This window comes from Ambystoma mexicanum, chromosome 1p, assembly GCF_040938575.1.
Source record: "Ambystoma mexicanum isolate Mex_15411 chromosome 1p, UKY_AmexF1_1, whole genome shotgun sequence".
Taxonomy (NCBI): Eukaryota; Metazoa; Chordata; class Amphibia; order Caudata; family Ambystomatidae; genus Ambystoma; species Ambystoma mexicanum.
The window spans coordinates 1,290,757,965-1,290,783,715 of record NC_090921.1 but is presented as its reverse complement, the minus strand read 5'-3'; the positions used below and the strand labels follow the sequence as shown (position 1 = coordinate 1,290,783,715).

The window sequence follows — 25,751 nt, the reverse complement described above, 5'->3', positions numbered from 1 at the left end:
ATTGCACCAGATGACAAAACGCTTCCACTTACTGGAATAGCAATATCGTGTATTAGGTTTCCTTGCCTCTGTGAGTATGTCCATACATCTGTGAGGGAGTTGTAGGTGCCCAAACTCTATGACCTCAGGAGCCAGGCCGCTAAGTTCAGTGTTTGCGGGCATGGGTGAAGTGTTGCCCCTTTGTCCTGAGACAACATGCTATACGGGCAAGGCAGTTTCATTGGAGGAGATGGGGACATCTCCATTAGATGAGCAAACCAGGGTTGGCAGGCCCACATGGGGGCCACCAATATCATGGTGACAGGTTCCTGGTGCATCTTGTGCACTATCTTGTTGAGTAGGGGAGTTGTGGGGGGGTATGGAAGGGAGCGCAAACAAATTTCCCTGACCATGTGATCCAGAGTCTGTTCCCCATGGAATGGTTCTGGGGGGTACCCGGAGGCGTAGGCTTGGTATTGAGCGTTCTCCAGAGCTACGAACAGGTCGGTCTCTGGGAAGCCCCATTCTGTGAAAACGTTGGAGACCGTGGGCCTCATTACTACCCTGCCGGTCCGGAAAGAACGGTGGCAGTAAAACCGCCGCCACTGTTCTTTCCGGACCGGCTGATCGAGTCCTGCAGGCGGGGTGTGTCACACCCACCAGGTCTGACATGGCGGGATTAACACCAACCACCTGCAGGCGGACATGGAAACACCGGCTCTGTCATAGACGAAACCGGTGTTTCTATGGTCCCCGTCCCCATGGAGTCCTGTAGGACTCCATGGGTATGGGGATTTACAGAATTCCGCCTCTGGAATTACCGGGTCACAGGGGTTGTAATGCCCCAGTGATTCCAGCAATCATGGAGGCGGAATGGTATTATGGGTACGGCGGCAGCCTGCCGTTTTTTCCGGCACGGCTACCGCTGTACTCGTAATGAGGCCCAATGTCTTTGTGTAATCGCCATTCGTACTCCATGGGTAGTGGGAAATCTCTGCCGAGTACTTCTGCCAGAAGATTAAGTTCCCCCAGAACATGTTGTGACAACAGGAACATGTGTTTGAGAGCCAGCTTCCAAATGTTCTGGGACAGTTTGGACAGCCTCGAGAGTGAGTGCCGCCTTGTTTGTTTGAATAGTACATGGCTGTGGTGCTGTCTGTAAGGATCGGGACCGTCTTTCCTTGAAGTTGTGTCTGAAAGGCGTTCAGAGCTTTGAATATCGCTAATAGCTCCAAAAGATTTATGTGGTTGGATGCTATCTCTGAAATCCAGACTCTGTGTGCCGTTTGCTGAAGGAGGTGAGCCCCCCCACCCCGTGAGAGATGTGTCTGTAGTGAGAGTGGCTTCTGCTGCAGGGGTGGTGAAGGATTTTCCTTTCAGGAGGTCTTCCCTCGACCACCACTGCAGAGAGAGAACGAAGGCTGGCGAGACAATCACTAGATTGTTCCATCCCATTGTCCACTGGCTGTTGAGCCACTCTTGCATTGGATGCATGCGCAACTGGGCGTGAGGAACCAAATAAATGCCGGGCGCCGTCATTCCTAACAGTTGCATGGCCTTCGGTACAGTCACCTCCCGACTGGCTACATATTGAGGGATTTGAAATAACATTTTTGGACCCTCTCATTGGAGGGGAACACGAGGCCGTCCCTTGTTCGAATAACAGCTCCTAGGAACTGCTTGACTTGACTGGGCTCTAAATTGGATTTCTTCTCATTTGTGGAAAATCCCAGGCTGAATAAGAGGTGTATCGTCTTTTGAGTGTTTGAAAGGCACGTTCCGTAGGAATCCCCTGTTATTAGCCAGGCGTCGAGGTAAGGATAAACAGGGATGGATAATCTGCGCAGGTGTGCTGCTACCACTGCCAGTACCTTTGTAAATACCCTTGGTGCTGAGGCAATGCCGAAAGGTAATGCCTTCCACTGACAGCTTGTCTTCTATCATGAATCTGAGGTATTTTCTGTGCGCTGGCAACATTGAAATATGAAAGTGCGCATCTTTCATGTCCAATGTTGCCATGTAGTCTGCCTGTGTGAGCAAGGGAATCACTTCCTGCAGAGTGACCATACAAAACATTTGAGGTTTGACAAATTTGTTCGCTGGGCGCAAATCTAGTACAGGGTGCATGGTGAGATCCTTTTTGGGTACAAGGAAGTACACTGAATAAATACCCTTGTTTACCTCTAGAAGAGGTACGACTTCTATGGCGCCCTTTTCCTGCAGTATCTCGACCTCTTGTAGCAGGATGCGCAGGAGTTCCGGCATCAGGCGTCTTGATTGTGGAGGTCTGAATTGGGGCGTCCGGCAGAATTCTATGCAGTTCCCGTGGGCGATGGTCTTGATTACCAACTGGTCTGTTATCTCCTCCCATGCTTGAAGAAATGATGTTAGCCGGCCCCCGACCGGGGTTGCATGGAAGGGGACTTGTATCTGCTGGTCATTTCTGACCTGAGGCTGGGGAGCTTCTATGGGTGGAATTTCGGCTCCTTCCTTTTCCACGTCGTTGACCTCTTGGGGGATACAGGGTGGTGTAGCTGGTTCCCTGGAGCGAGGACCAGTTATTTCCTGAACCATATTGGTTGTGAGGGAAGCGTTGGCCATGAAAAGAACCGCTCCCTCTCCTTGCCGAAGGCCTGTGGGTGATTTGATCCAGGGTCTTGAGGGTGTCGTGCTCCTTTTGAGCTGTTTCAAGCGATTTGTCAACCGCTTTCCCAAATAAGTTAGTCTCCTCCATCAGCTTATTTATTAGTGAAACTGGGGTTTCTTGTTTGAAACCAGAGTTTCGTAACCATGCGTGCCTCTTTAGGAGGGTACCTTGTGCCAAGGTCCTGCCAGCTGTTTCTGCTGCATCTAAAGTATTTTTGAGAATACTCCGATTAACCTGTTTGCCCTCAGCTACAATGGAAAGCGGGCTAGCCTGCAGCGGTTCAGGGACTTCTTGAAGGCCCTCTTGTAGCATGTTCCATTGTGTGTCTGAAAAGCTAGCCTACAAATTTGTGTTATTAGCTATGTGAGTGGAAAATTCTGCGGCAGTTGTGACCCTTTTTCCTAGTGCGTATAACCTTTTGCACTCCTCATCAGGGGGTGCTTTGCCTGTGGACAGGGGGACCCCCCACCCTCTTCCTGGTTGTAGTTACCACCAGGGTATCTGGAGTAGCAGGACCCCTGATGTAAAGAGGATCAGAAGGGGAAGGGCGAAACAGTTTTTCTACTCTAGGATTGACTGCCCTTGGTAGGGCGGGTATCAACAAAGAAGGAGCCAAGCGTTTCTTGATTGAGTTCAACAAAGGAATGGCTTGGCTAGCCGGTGGTTTTTCCTTCAGGATGTCTGGTACAGCTTCCTGAGTAGCCATCTGGAAATGTTCCATTGCCGCCTTAAGATAGAGTTAAACGCCATCTGGTCGTCAACTGGGCAGGCCTGTTGAGTGGGTGTGGTAGGGGAGAAATCCATGCACAGGGCGTCAGGTTCCGGTGTTGGAATAGGTGATGCCCATCGATGAGGGTCGACCCGGTCATGGTTGTCCTCCCACTCCTCTGTGGGGTCAATGTGCTCATCCACAGGGTTCTCAAATGGATATTCATCCTGATTAAATTGGTCTACAAGGATCTCATCCTCACTGAGGTCATAAGTTTCTTCTTCCCGAAAAGGATCAAAAGTCTTTTGAAACTTTGCAACAGGGGGAAAACAACTCTCTTCGAGGTCTTTTGGGTATAGACTTCTCTGAAAGTTCCACAAACCTCCCTAACCTATTCATCCACCCCTCAAACTTCTCTCTGGTCCATATTGAGGAACCAGAGGAGTCTAGCGGTGGGAAAGGCTCTTCTAGTTGGTCTTCTGCTGCAGAACGTCGAGATTTCTCTTTTAACGTCAAAGAAAGAGACCCAGGGCCCTCTGAAAAGTCCTTTCGAGGTTCCGACGGTAGTGGCGTGTCTTTGGATGTATCTTTAGGCCTATCTGTAGGTTTCGATGAATCCTTAGGCCCTTCTCTATGTTTCGACAAGTCCTTTGACCGTTTTTCTGATTTGACGCCGAAACAATCCTAGCGATGCTTTCGGCAATATCTGGTGTCTCAGTAGAGTGTTTGGACTGGGCCTGCAGTTGCGAGGTTGTTTTTGGCATAACCAGGCCTTCTGTTCCGCCGACGCCTTCTTCTGATGCGTTTCGATGGACACTTGAATATTGGTGGTAGCACCCTTTGATTTAGACTGCCCGGTCACATGCCTCATCTGTGGTTTCGGGGAGGGCTGCCGATCGGCGGGCACTGGCAAACTATCCGATGTGCCCGTTGGCACGATGGAACGCTTCGACTGTTTTGAAGATGAACCGGGGGTTGTGTCTTTAGTGTGGGAAGAGTGTGCGTCCTTGTCGCCGGGATGTACAGTCCCCATAGCAGGACTCACGTCGTGCCTGTTCGGGCCGGGAATGGACGACACAGAGCGCGAGTGCTCGGCCGTAAGGTCAATGGCCTCCGATTCGGAGCCCTGGCCGTCACTATGCCCCTCGTCAGACTTGGTGGCTGCGGTGGTGGGGGAACTACTCTCGTCCTGCGACATTCCGTAGGCCGCCTACCGCTTAACACAGCGCTCCTTTAGTGTCTTCGGACACAGGAGCTTACAAGCCGCACAGGCCGCTTCGTAGTGGTTAAGGGGAAGACACCTATTACACTTAAGGTGTTTGTCTTTCCACTGGAATTTGGCCTTGCATGAAGGACAAAACCTAAATGAAGTCCCCTCCAAATCGGAGGAATAATACAGTGCCGACAAGACCAAGGGAACAAAGAGGAAAGGGAAAGGCATTCTTAAAAAGGAGTGACCCCACTCTTCCTACTGTGTAGGCCGGCCAGAAAACCTGGCCACATCGTCGGTAGCGCCGACCAGATCACTTTCCGTCGAAGGTCCGTGGAGCAGGCTTCGGCGTAGGTCAGGAAACAGCCATCGAGGGAAGGGACGGCAAGCTAATATCTATCAACGACCAAAGGTCGAAAAGTATCACAATAGCAATGTCTCTAGAAGAACTCAGCATAAGGCAACCAATAAACTGGGCAGAAAAAAACAATCTGAGGGACCTCGACGCGTGAAGGATTTTGGGTACACTACACGTCACGTTAGGGATAGTGTTACAGGCACACCAATGTCGACGTCCCATTTCGATTCTTGAAAGACAATATGCAATACTATGCGGTTACCACTGGATGTCGGGCTATTTGCACAGCATGTGATTCTAAGCAGATTAACAAGCATCAGAAAGTCTTTTTACTCCATCCATGAATGCTTTTATAACTGGTACTTTCCACCAGGATATTTGGTTTTGAGAAGTAGTGTAAGCAGACAGAATTGCTAAGTGTATTTTACCAGAATTCAATATTAAACCAGAGTCTAGTAGGTAAAGCATATAGTTAAGTAGGTGTGATCGTGAACCATCAATTGGATGTATATTTTGTGATCTGCACCAAATAAAACAGATTTTCCACTTGTTAAAATAACACTGTCCAGTGTTAAGGCTTTTGTGCTTCTTTAAGGATATCCATACAGCTTTGTGGAAGATTCAAATGTCCAAATTCTATGACTTCAGGAGCCAAGCTGCCACATTCGTAGTCTGAAGGTATGGATGGAATGTTGTCCCTTGGTGTTGGGACAGCATGTTGAATGAGCACGTAAGCTTGATTGCTTTGCAAATTGCTAGTTTGATTTGATGTGGAAACCATGGTGGTCGCACCCACATTGGAGCTATCGGTATTAGCATGACTTATTTCTAGTGCATTTGTGCACCATTTTATTACAGGAGTGGTGTTGGTGGAAACGTTTAAGCAAATTTCCCTGACCAACTCATCCACAGGGCATTCCCTTTGGATTACTGGTTCGGGAAACCTGGATGCAAAGTCTGGCTGGACATTGCGCACTTTGCTTTGTTGCAAAGAAGTCTAGACATGGATGTCCCCACTTGGTAAATATATCATCTAAGCCAGTGGTCTCCAAACAGTCGATCGCGAGCTACCAGTAGCTCGCCAGAGCCTTTGAAGTAGCTCGCGCTCGAGTTTCAGAAAAAAAAAATGAAAATTATGCCAGGAAGTGCTCTGACCAATCACAGGCCTGCAACTCTCTATAGCATATAGATTGCACCTTGTGATTGGCCAGAGCACGTTCCTTGCTGGGAGCTGTGCTCCCATTGGCCACAGTGGCTGATGCTGGGGCTTGGATTCCAGGAGCGAGCTGAAACTGGCAGGAAAACTTCTTTTGTGAAGGTAAGTTGGGTCGGGTCGGGTGGATGGAGGAAGTTAATCTTTTTTTTTTCTGCCGAGCCACTGCAGCCCCTGTGCGCACAGCTGTTGTGTGTGCTGTTAGAGGGGCGGGCAGCTCGGCAGAACGAAGCCCGGGGTGAAATGGAGACATTTAGCTATGATGCTTAATGTCTCTGCTTCACCCCGGGTTCGTTTGCAATCATGTGAGCTATTTTTAGAAGGCAGGGCTCTGGCGAGGAAGCCCCCTCGGGACTTCCTCGCCAGAGCCCTGCTTTTCTAATAGTACCTCACAGAACTGAAATCAGCCCAGGGCGAGCGGAGACATGCAGCATTATAGCTTCATGCCTCCGTTTCGACCCCGGGCTTGTTTGCAATCATGTGAGATATTTTTAGAAGGCAGGGCTCTGGCGAGGAAGCCCCCTCGGGACTTCCTCGCCAGAGCCCTGCTTTTCTAATAGTACCTCACAGAACTGAAATCAGCCCAGGGCGAGCGGAGACATGCAGCATCATAGCTTCATGCCTCCGTTTCGACCCCGGGCTTGTTTGCAATCATGTGAGATATTTTTAGAAGGCAGGGCTCTGGCGAGGAAGCCCCCTCGGGACTTCCTCGCCAGAGCCCTGCTTTTCTAATAGTACCTTATATAACTGAAATCAGCCCAGGGCGAGCGGAGACATGCAGCATCATAGCTTCATGCCTCCGTTTCGACCCCGGGCTTGTTTGCAATCATGTGAGATATTTTTAGAAGGCAGGGCTCTGGCGAGGAAGCCCCCTCGGGACTTCCTCGCCAGAGCCCTGCTTTTCTAATAGTACCTCACATAACTGAAATCAGCCCAGGGCGAGCGGAGACATGCAGCATCATAGCTTCATGCCTCCGTTTCGACCCCGGGCTTGTTTGCAATCATGTGAGATATTTTTAGAAGGCAGGGCTCTGGCGAGGAAGCCCCCTCGGGACTTCCTCGCCAGAGCCCTGCTTTTCTAATAGTACCTCACATAACTGAAATCAGCCCAGGGCGAGCGGAGACATGCAGCATCATAGCTTCATGCCTCCGTTTCGACCCCGGGCTTGTTTGCAATCATGTGAGATATTTTTAGAAGGCAGGGCTCTGGCGAGGAAGCCCCCTCGGGACTTCCTCGCCAGAGCCCTGCTTTTCTAATAGTACCTCACATAACTGAAATCAGCCCAGGGCGAGCGGAGACATGCAGCATCATAGCTTCATGCCTCCGTTTCGACCCCGGGCTTGTTTGCAATCATGTGAGCTATTTTTAGAAGGCAGGGCTCTGGCGAGGAAGCCCCCTCGGGACTTCCTCGCCAGAGCCCTGCTTTTCTAATAGTACCTCACATAACTGAAATCAGCCCAGGGCGAGCGGAGACATGCAGCATGATAGCTTCATGCCTCCGTTTCGACCCTGGGCTCATTTTGAGTATTTTCAAGGGGTGGACTGGCCTATAGGGAACTCTGGAGATTTCCCAGTGGGCCTCTGCACCCTGGGCCTCTTTTGTGTGGCATTTCCAAATGTTGGCATAGGAAAAGCATTGGGCTTGCTGAAAATGTGTCATGTGGCGCCACTTTGAAAACAATTTCCAGGGCCTCTTTTGGTCCCAAGTAAGTATTTCCAGGGCCTCTTTTAGTTCCCAGTCCACCCCCTTTTCAGCTATTTTTCGAAGGCAGGGGCCCATGGGTGGACTGGCCTATAGGGAACTCTGGAGATTTCCCGGTGGGCCTCTGCACCCTAGGCCTCTTTTGTGTGGCATTTCCAAATGTTCACATAGGAAAAGCATTGGGCTTGCTGAAAATGTGTCATATGGGGCCACTTTGACAATTATTTCCGAGGCCTCTTTTGGTCCCCAGTAATTATTTCCAGGGCATCTTTTAGTTCCCAGTCCACCCCTGGGCAGGGCTCTGGCGAGCAAGCCCCCTCGGGACCAATGTGCTTATGGGTTTTCCACAGTGGACTCATTGCAAATGACGCACATTTAGTACATCCAATCATTGATGTCAAAATTTATAGGCTTCTTAGCGAGAAGTGAGGGCTAATACGCAGGAAAAGGCCTCTATCGTTCCAATGTGGCAGTAATGTGGTAGTGCCAATTTTTTTTCTCCAGGTGCACATTGGCTGGTGTAATATTGGGGTAACATTAGTGCCCTGTTTCAATTTACAGGATTAGCGAAGATAGAAGTGCCAGATTACTGTCAACTAAGGGCTTTTGTTCATAAATGTGATGCTAGGTGGTTTGAACTTCACAAGACTACTGCTCAGAGCACAGCCAACACTGTAGGGATGGTGGCTGGCTCTAACTCTTTCCCTATGCAGCGTGGATTTTCGGTATGCATTCCTGTTTAATGACTACCACTAGTGCAGCTATGACGAATGTGGGGTGATAGAGGCGCACATACCAGCCGCGATCCTTCCTAGTAAATGCAACAAATACTCGTGCATCTCCTTTCACAGCAAACTAAAGGCTAAAATTGGTTTATTGTTGCACTGGCCCCCTTGTAGTCCCATGTTCCCTTGATTTGAGAGGCATTTAGTCTCACCATCCATTTATACCTGATTTTTTTTGCATGGAGGACAGGCTGTATCAGGGCCAACATAACTATTCTGCTGTGATCATTTTTTTTTTATCAATAATTATGACTTTTAAGGACATTCAACAAAGTAGGCTTTGACCTTCATTATCCTTGGCTAGATTCGGTGACTTGGCATAGGTGCATGCCACAAAGTTAATATTTTGAGAAATTGCGAATGTGCTAAATGGCACTGGTTTTTATTTTTGGACTAAGCAGAATTTTGTGTGCTCAATTATTTTTAAAACCATAACACATTCAAATCCTCCTCAGATTACATTACACGTGCAGTCCCAAAAGAAACGTACAAACAAAACGACACTTGTTGAAATCATGGATGCAGAAGTAGGCGGATCATCCAACAAAAGGCAGAAGACGTATCATTTTCATCAAGAGTGGGAGACCGATTTCTTTTTCGCAAGCGTGAAAGGGAAGTGTGTGTGTTTAATCTGCAGTGCCAAAGTTGCAGTGGGAAAAAAGAGTTATGTCGAGAGGCATTTTGGCACAAAGCATACACAATATGAAAAGAACTTTCCTAAAGGAAGCCGTCTGCGATCTCAACGAATAGCTGAACTAAAAGCTGCCCTGCAGACGCAACAATCATTTTTCACCCAACCTGCAAAGAAAGCAAATGCTGCAACAGAGGCATCCTTCAAAGTTGCACATTATTTGGCAAAACACAAATGCACTTTTACAGATGGTGCAGTTGTGAAAGGTGCGATGGTTCTCGTGGCTGAGTCAGTTTTAAAAGATTTTAAAAACTGCCCTGACATTATGTCTGCCATTTCAGATGTGCAGGTAGGTGCAAACACAATGGCAAGGAGGGTATCTGCACTATCTGCCAATGTGATGGGGCAATTAGAAAAAGATTTGAGCATATGCAGTTTTTTCTCCATTTAGTGTGATGAATCGGTTGATGCAAGTGATACTGCCCAGCTAGCACTGTTTGCTCGAATGGTGAAGAACTATCTGCCGCACATAGTGATCTGTTGCTACACACGGAAATCCCATGGCTTAGCAGGGGAAAAATACTACGTCGCTTTCTTTCACTTTTGCCAGAAATCAAAGACTTCATGAGGTCAAGAAATGAAGACATCGGCCAATTATGCAGCATTTCTTGGCTACTTGATTTGGCATTTCTGGCAGATGTTACTGAGAAATTAAATACCCTGAACTGTGAACTACAAGGAAAGGGTAAAACCATTGCTGACATGATAAGCGCAGTAAAGACATTTAAGTCAAAACTTAACCTTTTCACTGAACAAGTGGTGGAAAGGAAAATGCATCATTTCCCTTCTGTAATGCAAATGCTGACAGAGCATACAGCTAGTCCTGAACTCCTGAAATTAGTTAAATACAGCAGTCTACTGAGCAGGCTTAAGGAAGAGTTCAGTGACCGGTTCAGGGATTTCGAAAGGATTGAACCGTGTGTGATGTTCATTGCAAACCCCTTCATGGAAGTCAATGTTTGTGAACTTACAGAACAAATGGGTGTGCTGTTTAACCTGAAGAGTTGTGCTATGGAAATGGAGATTGTCAGCCTGCAAGGGGACATTCAGTTGAAAAGCAGACAATCTCCCACCAATTTCTGGAGCCTTGTTGATCACAAGGAGTACATTAACATTTGCACAGCAGCATTAAAAGTGACTTCTCTGTTTGGTTCCACCTATCTCTGTGAATCTGCATTTTCAGATATGAACTTCATCAAATCTAAATTTCGAACCCGCCTGACAGATGAGCATTTTAGTGACTCCATCCGAGTTGCTGTATCAAGTTATACACCCGACTACAGAGCACTGGTGGATGGCATGCAGTGTCAACCTTCACACTGAATATCTAATTTTCCTACAATGTGAAAGTCTTTTTATGAGAACCTCTAATAAAAAAGAATGCAATAAAGTGATTTTTGAACTTATTAACATAAACGTGAAGGGATATGTCATTCCCTATATTTATGAAGGGAAAATTACAGCTAAAAAAAAAAGTTCCAATGTTTATGAACAACCCCGACCGCTGATATCGCCCGCAAGTAGCTCTCGCTGTTGGCCCCCAACTGAAAGTAGCTCACGCCAATGTAAAGGTTGGAGACCCCTGATCTAAGCTATCTTTGTGAATTTGCCACACGTGTTCTCTGGGTAGTATTAGACTTCTGCTCAGAGTGTCTGCTACTGAATTGTGTTCCCCTGGAACATGTTGTGACACTAGGAACATGTTTCGCTTGAGTGATCACTGCCAAATCTTTTGGGATAACTTGGACAGACAGAGTGTATCCCTCCCGATTTGTTTAGATAAAACATGGCAGTGGTACCGTCAGTGAGGACTAGCACTGTCTGTCCTACTAGGTATTGTTGAAAAGCTGGTCGGGCTTTGAGTTCTGCCAGCAATTCCAGTAGGTTTATGTGTTTTTTTACTGCTGTTTGTGTCCACATGCTGTGTGCAGTATGATGAAGGTAATGAGCTCTCCATCCTGAGAGTAAGGCGTCTGTTGTAAGAGTGGCTTGTACCGGTGGGTTGCAAAAAGGTTTCTCTTTTAGCATGTCTTTTGTCTACCAGCGTAGAGCCTGTACTAGTATTAGCGAAACCACCACTAGATCGTCCCGCTTGCCTGAGACCATTGTTTTGCTAGCCACTCTTCATTAGCGCGTATGCGCAGGCGCACATGTGCAGGTGCACATGTGCAACAAGATAAATGCACGAAGCCATCATCCCAAGCAGGTGCATTGCCTTGGGCATGGTTATCTGATGTCCGGCTATGTAGTGAGGTACTAGAAATAGCATGTTTTGTACTCTCTCGTTTGAGGAAAAGACAAATTCCTCCCGAGTCTTTATAATGGTTTCCATGAGTTTGATTGACTGGGGAATAGACGATTTATTTGCGTTGATGGAGAACCCTAACTCAAACAGCAGATTGATTGTCTGATGGGTGTTGCGTTTGCAAATTTGTGGCGTCTCCCCTGTTATTAGCCAGTCATCCAGATAAGGGTACACTGGGATTGATTATCTGCGTAAGTGAGCTGCTACTACCGCTAATACCTTTATGAACACCCTTGGTGCTGATGAAAGCCAAAGAGGAGGACTTTGAATTGATAATGATCTTGTGCAATTTTGAAGCACAGGCATTTTCTGTGCGCTGGCAATGAAAGTATGCATCTTTCATATCCAATGTTGCCATCAAATCACCCTGTTTTAATAAAGGGATTACCTCTTGCAGCGTTGACATGCAAAGCTTTTGAGGTTTGACATATGTGTTTGCTGGGCACAAGTCTAGTGCAGGGCGCATAGTTAAGTCTTTCTTTGACACAAGGAAATATGTTGAATAGATACCCTTGTTTACCTGGTCTGCTGGCATTAGTTTGGTTGCACCTTTCTGTAGCAGGGACTTTATTTCCTCTTGAAGAATTAGTTTCTCTTGTGGCGACATCTTCTGATGTTTTGGAGGTTGGTTCTAGGGTTTTTCTAAGAACTCTATGCAGTATCCCCCCTGCCACTGTGGATAAGACCCACTGATCATATGTGATCCCTTCCAATGCATGGGTGAACTGACAAATGTAACCACCAACTTGAGTTGTGTGGGAGGGAACCTGTATCTGGCCATCATTGCTTAGAGGCAAGGGAGCCTCTGGTAGTGGAGGCTCTACATCTACTTCTACTTCTAGTTCTTTCATACCCTCTTTGAAAGTTGAGCTGGTATCCGGTCGACTGAACGTGTGATAAGGAGTGACTTTGGTTATACCCGGTCGACTGACCCTGTGATAAGGAGTGACTTTGGTTATACCCGGTCGACTGACCCTGTGATAAGGAGTGACTTTGGTTATACCCCACAGATCGTGGGGTATAATTTAAAACAAATATTTGCAAGGAACTTGGAGTTGGTCACTGTAAATTACCTGGGGGAACCCAGACGGGGACTCCCTGCTCATTGTGTTCAGAGACGCACAGCTCCACCTCACTGATGAGGCCCAACAAGGCCGAAACACGTCTATGGGGTTGCTGTAGGTACTCTTGGGCAGGACAAAGACTGATATGCAAATAAATATTTCCTATCTGTGAAAGGTACAGTGAGCAAAAAGCGATGGCAGCGGACTCTCAAAGCGGGAAAAAAACACTGAACAGGTTATCATGCCATGTTCCTTCTAAAGAGGGGTAGCTGCTACCTTTTAAAAAAAAGTAACCCCACAGATCGTGGTTAACCTAGTCCACAAAAGGAGCGTTGGGTGTTGAACACCCCTCGTTGGACGAAAGGCTTGTTTTTTACCTGGCATAAAGATTTAAGAGCTCTTCCTTTGCACTCTTTAGTGCATCACCAACTGCTGTGCCAAATAATACATTAGGCTCTATTGGCATATTTAAAAGTGTGGCCTGGATTTCCATTTAATTTATTTATTTTACTGGACATGTGTAGGCGCCACAAGACAAAAAAAGGGAGGGGGGACAGGGGAGAAAACAATAAATGGTCCTACTAGGCCTTCTGACATTCGTACCATGCAAGAGCAAAGACCGTAAGTGCAGGGGGAGGAGAAATTGGACAGGGCGGAAGTACTGGGTTAAGGGAAAGGGGAGAAGTGCAGGAGGGATGAGGCCCCAGGGGCAGGGCAAGTGCCGATGACGAGCCCAGGAGTGCAAGGGGAAAACAGGGGTAAAGGTTTTCTAGTGCAAAGACAGGGGTACCAGATTCAGGCTGGTCGGGGAAGGGTGCCCAATGCTGGGGAAGACTGGGCGAGGAGGCCCTGGCCCCAGTAATGCATACAAGAGACCAGGTGCCAGTCGCAGCAATAGGGGACATTAGCAATGGAGGGGCAGAGGAAAGGAGGAGAAAAAAAGGAAGGTCTTAAGAGTTTCCGGAATTTAAGGAGATCCGGCTCAAGTCTGAGGCGGGGCAGGAAGGCCGCTCCAGAGTGAGGCTCCTGCCGAAGAAATATCTACCTCCCCCCGACTCTCTGCTTGTATAAAACGGAGAGTTGGTGCCAGAGGACCGGAGGACTCTACAAGGGAAAATTGGATGTAGCGGCTCCAAGACCCCAGAAAAACTTGTGGATGATGCAGAAGGTCTTGAGTTTGATGCTTGAAGTCACAGGGATTTCAAACAAAACGGGATAGTGAGTATTATTTGAATTTCACCTCAAAAATATGGGGTATTGTCCGCCTTGTTAACTTATAATAACAGTATCACGCAAAACAATGGCCGTATCAAAGAACATTTTCACCTGTGCTCGGTGGGTGCAAGCAGCCTCATTCCGGTGCCAGGGGCGAGTGTGGCCAAAGATAGTTTGTCTATTGTGCACCCGTTATCTCAGAGTGCATGCAGTCTCTTAGAAATCAAGAGCTATATCTGGCTACACTTCCGAAAGTTGACTGACCCTCACCCGTGCTGGTGTTGCATTCATAGTTGGCCCGGTACGGCTTATGGATTACTGCTTTGTCATACAACAGACATGCGTTATCCTGCATCTATTAATCCTTTTCTTAAAGCCATGGTGACGGCACAAGTTTGCTTAGGGTCCAGGTGTGGGGGAGAGAAAGATCTTACCTGTTTCTCCTCCGTATTTCTTTTACGAGCAGGCAGCGAGGCTCCCACCGTGGAATCTCGCACTGCTCGCGATGGTGCTTACGGGTCCTTCCTGTTTTGCTGTGTAATATGATTACTCTTCAGGATCACGTGATCGCTGATCACGTCACGTGATCGCACTGCAGCCGCCATCTTGGAGCGGGCTTGCAATGTATACTCGAAGTCAGCTGTACATTCTGATCACTGGCCCTGTAGTTGCCAAAATGGTCTGAATATGGTACTGCATGTTATGTTCTTCCCATGTGCCAGGATGTTTTCACAAAGTCTTTCTCATGTTGAGCCTCTTGTGTATCTATTTTTAAGTGCTGTGCAGCTTTAATGAGCTGCTCATTGAATTGGAGCTGGTTGTCCATCGGGGAGTCAGCAATAGGCTGATCTTGGTCTTCTCGGGACGGTATAATGCAATTGTCAGGATCGCCGTCGTCATAGAACTGATCCTGATTAAATTGGTCATCCTGTGATACTTTTAGTGTGTGGAAGTTCTGGGCTGTGAACTGTTCAGACTGTGTACCTTTGCATGTGGTTCCCCAGTAGTTCCCCCACTACCCTGTGCAGTACCTTGAGGGTAAGTGAACTCTTCTGGATGCCTGTCCATAAAGTCGACAAAGCAAGACATCCTTTTTCATTACTTTTTCGAACTTTTCAGTGGTCCATTCAGTGGACTTTGGGAAAGGGTCTGGCCCTGAGGGAGAGGGTTCTTGGAGAGAAGTTGGTCTCTTAAGGTGTAAAGCCTCTGATGAGGTGTCTCCAAAGGGCGTGTATTCTTTTTCTTGTGATGTGTGTTTTATGTGATGTTGGCATCAATGTCCCGGGAGGATAGCACAGCGGCAGAGTGCGCGTCTTGGAAGCAAGACGACACAAAGCAACAACAGGTTCGATCCCCGGGTTCGCGCTTAGAAACCTCTGAGTGTTTAAGCGCGTTATAAATACGTGACAAAGAAAAAACACAATTACACAACTAAGAAAAACTAACAATTCCTGTAACAGCGCCACGATGCCTGCGGGCTGTTTGAGCGCTTTAAATGTAAAAATAAATAAAATAAAATAAATAAATATGGTAGATATTTTACAAGTTTTGCCCTTAAGCAGCGTCTTGGGAACATGTTTTGTATACGTTACTGCATTTTCGACGTGTCTGAGGAGTGTGCCGAAGATTTCTCTTTTGCCGTGAACTCTTCAGTGTGTGAAAGGAGGGTTGCAGTCAAAGTCCGTTGAACGAGGACTTCGGTTTAAAACAGGTAACTGGAGCCGTCCGCTGAGCGTCGCCGAAGTTTGCTTGAAAGCAGGAGGCGAAAGAGCGATGGAACGCCAAATATAATATTAAACTTTGTACTAATAAAAGCATATAGCCAGGAATCTCTGCAACACACGACCGACTATGATGGTGGAAAAAAACAATCTGAGGGACCTCGACCCCTGAAGGACCATGGGTACAGTAGACATCATACTAGAAATAGTATTACAAACATGCCCAGTGGATGTCCCTTTTCAAGTTTCGAAAAAAACTCACGTAATACTCCAAGACTACCACTAGATATTGGCCGAAGCATAGCATGTGGTGTAAGCAGATCCACAAGCATCAGAAATGTGTGCTATATGGCTTTTGATTAATTACTATACCTACCTGTGATATTTATATGCTTTGTGTGTTTAGAAAGACATAATAAATAATTGTTGGTGTTGTTCTGTGTGGACTCATAGTAGACCTAGACCACTCCCTTGCTCACTTTTCCTGAGACCAAGCCTGGACTGCTCTGCCATACCACCTTCATTGAGTTTTGGCTAGCCTCTCAGGGACTTTCCCATTTACCATAAATAGGGTGACCACCTAAAATCCTCCTCTTAAAGGCTGATTTTCAGAATCCATCTTAACAGACACATTATGCAAGTAACCACAAAATTACACACAAAAAAACAGGGACACAAAGTATCACAACCGCATCTCACTGTAAGGTGATAATTGCCATTTAAAAAATAAAAAATAGATATTTTCACAATGGAGAAGAGAATTACCCTGCATCCATAGCCAAAGGGATTGATCAGTGCCCTCAAACCAGATGAGCATGGCAAGGCAGGCGAAGTAAAAAGGCTTCACTTGCCACCAAAAGTCAGGACAGGAAAACAACAGCACAAATTTTAAGTTTCCATAGATGCCTATGAAGGAAATGCAGCAAAAAGAAAATATTTCCCAAAAGCACACATAAAGCATCTCTAAAAGATTGCGGTCTCCTTAAGATCTTTAGAATGTTGCACTGAACACAGGCCGCAACCTTGAATATGAGCATCACCACCGTGTTCCATAGTTTTTTCACTCCCTGTACTAGCATAGTTGGAGTACTGCACATGGACACTAGCATGTAAAGATGGGTGCTGTGGAGGAGGGAACCAGGATTGCCATGAATTAAACCTTTCTTTACTTTGTCTTCCTGCTCTCCCTCCCTCCCAATTGGCTAAAACAAGATTAATGTCCTGTGATCAGAGGATTTTTCCAATTATCCACCTAGGGGTAGGATTTGGAAAAGCCAACCTAGGACAGCAATGGTGTCTCAACCAGTTAGACCTATCCTCTCTCAAAGTAGCAAGACTGAGCAGTCAGGCCAAACTAAGGGGACCAGGGGTATTGTTGTAGAGTACAGTACACATTGTACAGATATGAAAATTAAAAGGCAGCCGACAGGCAAGTACAAAAATAGTCTTGTTTGTTAATCTGTTACACTAAAACACACATTATGCCTTATAAGGCCGCTCAAAACATTAAGTTAGTCTTCAGAAGTCCATCCCTATATATTGAGAGTCACAGAGTCTTTAAGAGTTCGAGAAGGTTCTGTTAGAGTCACGGGTGAGTAGCACTAGGCTAGGAGAGGCCCCTCAGATAGGGAGTTCAGGACAAAGACGGATCATGTTTAGAGCCAAAAGGTAGTAGGTAGAAAAAGTGATCTAAGAGACCTAAGTCAAGCTGCAGCCATTTAGGAGTTACCACCCTGAGGGTCCAAGATGACCACCTAGAAGTACTGGCTGGGCACCACTGACCTAGACCAGCCCTAGATTGTGCTACGTTAAGCAAGACTTTGCGCCCAATGCAAACCTAATGGGGATAACGGCTGCTCAAGAGATGTAAGCTATCTCTGCCCTAAAGGTCCCAAAAGGAAGCACAAAAGGTAGCAGCACCCACAGTCAATCAAAAATAACTGGGGAAGACTTGCCACACCATCATGGAAGTTTTGTAGGGTCATCGGGTCGCAGCATCAAGGACGTTCACTGTTGGTTACCTTCAGGTTCCCCTGGATACCTTGGGCAGCAGTCGAAGCACCATGGATCCGTGCTAGGGCCTTGCAGAGACTCTCGCGGACTACTGTCCGCGAGACAGTAGTCTGCGAGACTGGATTTTGTTTTGACCCTGGATAGGGTCAGCAGCATCTCAGCCTCCCCAATTCCAACCCACTGTAACAGAGTCTCTCTTTCTGGGATTTCCAAGAGAAAGCCCGCAAACGTGCATGAAGAAAGCAGACCCTGCCCACCTGGAAAGACAGAAGAATGGCCAACTAACGCATTGCCACCTTGGAACAGGAGTTCAAATATTTTGAGTATATTGTCCTTCTAAATTCATTTTCGTGGCTAAACAGGCAGTCCACAATGTTGCATATGCAAAAACAGAAAATAAATTAACAACGGACACCAGTCTGTTTAGGAAAAGCATGGGAAGTAACAAAGAACATGTTACTTGGGACAAAATAATGGGGGTATAACGCGTCCCCCAAAGCACCACCTGCAAGTTGGCTTGTGCTGCACAGAAAGATACATGTCACAAAAGAAGGGGTGACATCCCATGCACTGGTAGGCACTAGGTTATAAGGTGAACCCAAAATGACCTAGGAAAGGGGTGCTTAGCAGCGCTTCGTTTACGAATCACATAGTAATCCTTCCTGCAAAGTGCATATTGCAGAAATGGTGACATTTGGGCACTAGGCCCCAATTTCTAAAAGGGGACTGAGAATTAGGATCCTTCATCTAGGTTTTCTTGTGGGTGTTCTATCCGTTTTATAACAATATACTTATCTGTCTCTAACTGGCTGTGAAGTGCCATTTGCTCCGTTTCTATCTTGCTTTGCCATACACAGCTGTGTTGCTTGTAACATGGTTTATTGCTGCCTGTTTTAAAGGTGAAGTGCTGATGTTATGTTAGCAGAACCCCAAACAGTGAATGTATCTTTGCGTATAGTAGTAGACGCGTGACAATACTTGCATGCGGTTTTAATTCTTAGAATATAGTCAAAGGCCTAATAAATCATTGTATATTTGTGTACATCTGATGTCAAACTTAATTTATTGAGTGCTGTGTGTGTGTTTGGTAGCCCAAGACCACTCTCACACCCTACTGAGTTGAAGCCTTAGTGCTCTCCAACCCTACTTTGACTGGGTTTGGCTATACATCAGTCTCTTCTCCCTGTTCACTGTAATAACAATCATCACTGGCAAGGGCACTGGCGTGGCTTACCTCTTTCCTCTCCAACAGACCCTCCCAAGTTAAAATGGGTCCTTTCCTCTCCCTCAACCTCACTCTCTACCTGTGGCATCCCTCAGGGATCTATCCTATCGCCTTGGCTCAAACATCTACCTGGCCTCTCTGGCCCACCTGATCGCCACCTACTCCCTTCATTTCCAGTGTTACGCAGACGATAGATAGATATATATATATATATCCCCACCCCCTCTGGCACTTGCCGCCATGGCCTGACCAGCACTTGCCCGCACCGTGGGGGTACCCAACTCTTGCACTTCTCCCTCTTTCCCCACCCCCTTGCACTTCTGACCTTGTCATGCACTTGCACGGTAGACTTGTAACAAGGTCAATATAACCATTGTTTTGATCTTTGTTGTTGTATTCTTACGATTCCCATGTCACCCCTCTGCCATCCCCCATCCTGTCTTGTGGCGCCTGGAAACAGCTGTGTATAGGCGCCTTACAAATGTCCAATAAAATAAAAAATAAAATAATAGTGTGGCCTCTTATAATGTACCCCAGGGTTAGCTCTGAAAATCCATCTCCACACCTCAAGGCTGCCAAATGCCCGCCTTAGTGTTACCTTCCTCGACATGAACTGAAGGCAAGCACTAAAACTAGAATGTTAACCAGGAGCAAAAGGGGCCGGTGGAAGTTCCTGAGGAACGACACAGAGTAGGTGCGATGAGCCACATAAAAATGTCTGCCGCACAATGTGTTTAAAGAGATTAATTGGTTGGATGGTGTTAGGGAGATTTTTCCATTTTTATGCCAAATCCCTTCTACTTGCGATGCCCCCAGAACTTTTTGCCAGACTTCTGGACATTTCTCTTGTTCTCCTGAATGAGGGGAGCCCTGTTTTCCCCCATTAATTCTTTATACTGTGATAATGGGAACCCTGTTCATTTTGTTTTTACTTTGTTTTATGGAGAGTCTTTCTTTCCTCTATACTTTTTAAAAGGCATCTGTGTTTCACTTTTGCAGCACACAGCACCTTTTGTGCAGTGTTGCTGTGAGCCCTTTGGGCTCTCCTTTTTTATATTCTTTTATTTTCCTTCAGAACTATTGTTCTCAAGGTAAGGGAGATACTTTTTATCCTTCTTAGCTTTTCCTTTTGTGAGATCAGCACACATAATCCTATGTGGAGTGCTGAGCGGTTTACACCATCCCCATGAAGACACGTTCCATGTAAGGAGAAACCTGGTGGGGGATCCCCCTCACAGGGTGCCCTTTCAAACTAACTTTTCTCACTTACCTTGACTGTCGATTTGAACCTGACCAGACCAATGATCCCCGAAAGCAGCCTCCCAGCACATACGCTGACTCACTAATGAGCGTGTCGATAGGGAGGAATATGTGCCACACGAGTGCTATGCGTGTGATCTCCCCAGATACAGTCAACAAGTGTGCAGGTCAGAGAAGGAAAAATCTCCTTGGGGACCCTCAGCACTTCTTGAACCCGCTGGGCATGGACTGCGGGAGGTTTAATTTAGCACAGTAAGTGCACTTTTTGCTGTATGCTCCATCGCATCCAATGCGAAGGAATGGACTGACAGTTGGGCAGGGTGGGGGGAGAGGTACAGCACAGGGCGTGCAAGGGCATGCTTGTTTAAAAATAAAAAGAAAAAAAAGTTAAATTTTTTGCTGATTTGCATCACTCTCTGGCCCGTTCCGGGGGTCCACTCAACAGTATGGAGGAAAGGGAATGGGCCATAAAAGTACCCATGAAACTTGCCCCGTGCAGGACACACAATAGGATATCTATGAAGTCCCAATTAAGTGTTCCCGATTTTGGTTATTTAAAGGTTTGCAACATTGTTGACTACATCAGACCCTTTAAGATAAGAGTAGTTATGAATTGATGAATAACTTTCTGAGGTAACTATCACTAAAGCAGACAAGTGGGTGGTGGCAGATAACATCTTTTGCTCTATAAAGAGCATGTCCCTGAACTACGCTGTGGCTCCTTTTTTAGCTGTGTGCTATAAAGAGGGCTCTGTGTTATACACAATTAAGTTACTGACCAGTGTGATTGGGTGAATTTGCGAGCAAGTTTGGTAGGGGCCCACCTTATGAGGTGATTAACATTTCAAAGTGGCCTAGAGAATCAACAGGACCTCTTAGGCCTAAGGAAATGGGACTAGCCTAAAGTCAGGAGATAGCACCCTGATGTAGAAAGCCATTACACTTTTAACTGTCCTAGGGTAGGCCAAGCACATTAGCAAGCAACATATTCACATGTTCATGAAACATTTTCACAGATTTACAAAGCTGTAAAGTAACATTTGGAGGAAATGCCCTGATCCCAGAAATTTCAGAGTTCCCAGGAATGCACATCTCTGGGATAATCACACCCCAAACTCACTTATACCATCGAGTTTCAGTTTGCACCTCTCGTCACGCTCCACAAAGCACACTTGAAAACTTTGTCTCCTTTAGCCTTTTTACATTTGTGATAGTTTCAACTCCCACACTTAGCCATGGTTAATTAATTATCATAAAAAAAGAAGAACATTTCTGTCGTAAACCCCACCAGTCATGTTCCTTTTAACATGTTCCTTCCCTGCCTGCTCCCCAACAGTGCCTTAAAATCAGTGCTTTGTTCACATTTTCCCTCTGGGCTGATGGATCAGGGAACAAGGAAAGAGGAAGGCTCTTGCACAAAAGAGATGTGCCATGTGTGCTGCTTGGTGTTGTATGAAAATGGAGAGTGACGAGACTGTAGTCAGATTGGCTGTGCTCGCGGTTTAGGGGAATTGATTGGGGCTGGGGAAACGGGTGTGTGATGTGGCCAGGCATTGCCTGTTTAAGCGAGAGACTCCATCTCTCACTATGGTGTCCCTGCCCTCATTTTCAAAGTCCTAGGTTCAGTCACTCTCTATTTGCTGCCCTCCACTTGCACAGTTATGGTATAATCCTCGAATAAAATGGACAGTGTTTTGTGGTCTGCATTCTCAACACAATACCACTCTCACTGGGCACAGCCATCATCGAACCGAGACCATGGGGACTTCTACAAAGCATCCATGTAAGCAGTGCAGGTTGAGAGTTTGTGAGGGGCCCAGACTGTCCCTTAGCACCTAAGGAGGGGGACTTCCCTGATCAAATCTGGATGTCTTTTCCCTCCCAGACTGAAAGCATGACTGGTGTTCCAGGCGGATGGGGCTGGGGGGTTATCCTGCCTCCTAGTGTCTCATTGTTATGAACACTAGTGCAGGAAAAATTGTGGGAGCTAGCTCACACTTAACCCAGAGTCTCCCATCCTGGGGCTAACACAGATTTTAAGTGGAATATTCCAAGGGTCTAATCTTCTTATCTGAAGACCCCAAGATTTTAACCCAATAGTTCAATCCTAGGGGGGAAAAAAGGATCCCGGACTGGTAAGGTTCAATGCGCATAAGGCGGCCCATTTCCCTTCCAGGTTCATTAGTTAGTTACTACTTACTTACTCTGAATCGGGACACACATTAACGTTTTGACTTGGTAACTCCCATTATGTACAAAAGCTGTTCAAGCTTCTAAGGGTACCCACAGAAATGAACACTTGGTCTCCAAGCCCATTCTCTTTGCAACCTCCAGACCAGGGGACATCAGTCGTTCAATACATGTGTGGCTCCTGGACTAAGATTCATGGACTGGTCCCTGCCTGCATGCTCAGAACTATACATATTTTTACCCCCAAATGTCTCACTTGAAGATGTTGCATGACATCTATATTTACTATTCATTTGTTTTTAGTTTTTTAATTGTCTAAATTGGGGTTCTTTGTTTTTAGGCTATATACCCCGACGGCCATTTCTTTTTTAACTAAGTTGCCTCGTTATTTCCGAATTTAGTCAAACAGTCATGCATTTTGAATTGTGCCTCCCCACCCAGATTCAGAAGTGGTGCGTGTCCTCACTAGATACCAAACAGAAGGAAAGAACAACTTTATATAGCTCCTGCTTCGTTGATAATCTGCCGGACATCTACCGTAGTGTGCTCCAGTCCCACAGTTAGCATTTGTCTGATCCAGTACTGAAAACACACATAGGACTTATGAGACCTGAAACAACCTTTGCCGATATTAACACCTCCCCCAAATTCAATAAAGAACAGTGCTTGCCTAAGGTCTCACCACTTACCTCGATGGTAGAAGCCTTGAGGAGCGCAATCTGGTCTTCTCTAGACAGCTCAAGAAAACCTGGGACTTGTTTGGCAAAGTCAACAATTTCCTGCACTGAGATGATGGCCAGTTCGGTAAAGTGTGCAAAGCGCTGCTGTCGGGCCTCTCGGCTATTGGGGTCACTGCCCAGGGGCCATGGCTGGCAGTGAAGAAGAGAAAACAGATTGGTACACTTCACTTCATTCTCTCATCATGTAGAACCTGATCTGGGATCCTGACACAGAAAAAAAGGGGTTCATAGAAAACTAAGCAACATTCATAGCAGATTTTACGGTGAATGGGCCCACAGCAAGCACCCATCTCAGAGCCTAATGCAACATCTATCATAGCCCAACCATAATCCTACATTCTTAGGCCACAAAGCACATGCACACTAAGGAGCCTTACATTTTACCAATATGTCTGCCGACACGAGAACAAGATGCACATGTGGAGCAGCCACAAACGGAGTCAAAACGCCCCATAATGAGGATCTACTAAGGAGCCCGGGAAGAAGGGTGTTCCTTAGACTACTCAGTCGGAGGCAAAACCTCTCCCAGCGAGTCTGGACTTCCACAGTATGGCAAGAAACATTCCCAACACTAAGGATCCTGCTTAGCTCCAGTTGTACCCTTTCATTTTGCATTCCTATTGCCTCCTCTCTCCTTTTTTATCTGCAGAGAACAATTCGGACAGCGAGCAATGGCATTGCTCGTTTCGATATCTGCTAGGAAATACTTCTTATGTTATGGTTCAGTCTAAGCACGACCACTACGCACTGCACAGTCAGACTCATTGGCACGCCAGCAACTCCGCATCTTGTAAAATCATAATCACACTGCAAATGTCCCCCGGTATATAACCCAGTAATGAGCCTGTACAGTGCAACTCACCATCACTTTCTTTCCCAGCTATATGGTCACACTGTGTCCACTACTCAACTGCCCATCAGCACCCCATCTCATACAACTGCAGCTGTGTGTGAACCCCAGAATTCCTGTCCCGTCAGGGGAGTTTTGCCAAAGTCGTTTGGAAGGCAGGACTTCACAAAACGATCCCAATGGTTTGTAGACCCGCAACTCTTAGTATCAGTCTGTACTACTCATGGGACCTTGGTAGAGTGGCAGAGCAGTCAGGCTTATCATTAGAGGAAGATGTGAGTTGTAGGATAGTACACTGAACCTAGTTAGTAATGCACATCAAAGAAAGACTTACTCAATAAATGTATATTAAAATAAGGATTATATTTACACAAGAATCACTTTTAAATACCAAAACACTTAGGAATACTTTAGAATACTTTTCAAAGGCCACTGCTTAGTTTGTAATTGCTTGCAGTTACAATTGTTACAGATTTTGACAGCAATGACAGTTCTATTGTATTACCGGTAATAACGTGCACTTGTGAAACTTAGAAATACAGTAAATACATTTACTCTGCAAACCCACACAAGATAGTGACTTTTGGGAAGGAAAATAGTTTGTTAGTGCAACACTAGCAAGGCTTAAGGTTCTAGAGGCAGTTTCTCCGCACAGCAAGTATTTTAAGGTCCAAAACACAAAACTAGCTAAAGGCAGTTCAGAGAGGTCTTAAAGACTTGACAAGCAGCAGAACAACAAAAATCCCTATGGATATTTTCTAGTCTCTATGATGCAAGAGGATACAACCAACGTTGGAGACCCTGTTGAAGGACTCACTAAAGGAACACAAGCAACAGCTTGGGTCGGAGGTTAGAGGGGGGGGTTGCCCTGGACTCCTCTACGTGCACTCCAACGCTCTGGAGCGAGTTCTCAGATCAAGGTAAGCAATACCTTTTTCCCCACAGTACCTTTGGTTAGAAGAAGTCTTCGTGGCTGGACTCTCCCCAATGTAGCAGCACTGGACCTGCCCTCTGGATTCCTTGGTATGACTAAAGGCAGGACAATGGACGGGATCTATCAGCAGCAGTCTCGAAGGATGACCTCTGGCACGGATTTCAGCAACTTCTCTGGTGACTCTGCAGTTTTGGCGCCTTTTCTGTAGTACCAAGAAAAGGACGCTATTCGCCCGGGCAATCCTCTTCAGTTCTCAAGTACTACACTTGGTTGAGGGGACATGGACGGGTCAGATTGTGTCTCTGGAGGTTCAGCTGGACCTAAGCAAAGACTTGGATGGATTCAGCATTTCCACGATGATGCACTTTAATTGGGTCAGAGGTCTCCTGGTTTTGGGTTTCCGCAGCTCTGGAGAGGCATAGCACCACGTGAGATGGCTCTGATTAAAGTTTGTCCTGGGACTGGTTGCTCCCACCAGTCAAAAGGAAGAAGTCGTCCTCTTCGGAGTTCCTCTGGCGCACAGAAAATGGGGTTAGGACAGCAGCCGACGCTTCACGGTGTTGCAAAGGGTCTGCAGGGGGCTCTGGTCGTCGTCTTCTTGGGTTACTTCAGTTTCCAGTTGTCGACTTGCCTTTCACCCTCGGGAACCTCACCTTTTATACAGTTTCAGCACACACTCCTCTGCAATCTCTCAGCATTTACATAAAGGGGCGGCTTGCTGCCCAGTCATGGCAGCCAGACCCCCAGTGGGAGATGGTTCCATTCAGGCACTCAGGCAGACAAAGGGCAGGGGAGTGACAAACTCCTCCCCCACTTCCTGCCTGTCAAGACACTGGAGCCTAGGCGGGGACACCCAAGGGTTCCCATCAAAGGCAAAACACTCACAAACGCCTCCCCCTCCCAGGACAGTAGTAGAAGAGCTGACAAAGAACCCTGCTA

The 25,751-nt window shown here is 46.6% G+C and overlaps 1 protein-coding gene across 5 annotated transcripts in view; it reads right to left on the bottom strand.

Annotated features, from left to right (window-relative positions):
- The window catches only part of LOC138452997 (oxysterols receptor LXR-beta-like), a 427,073-nt gene that overhangs the window by 96,928 nt on the left and 304,394 nt on the right, over positions 1 to 25,751 (bottom strand). For all 5 annotated transcript variants that reach the window (XM_069605405.1, XM_069605431.1, XM_069605411.1 and 2 more), the window contains exon 7: positions 22,978 to 23,157. In XM_069605405.1, coding sequence (XP_069461506.1) covers positions 22,978 to 23,157 — 180 coding nt within the window. The remainder of the gene's footprint in view (positions 1 to 22,977; positions 23,158 to 25,751) is intronic.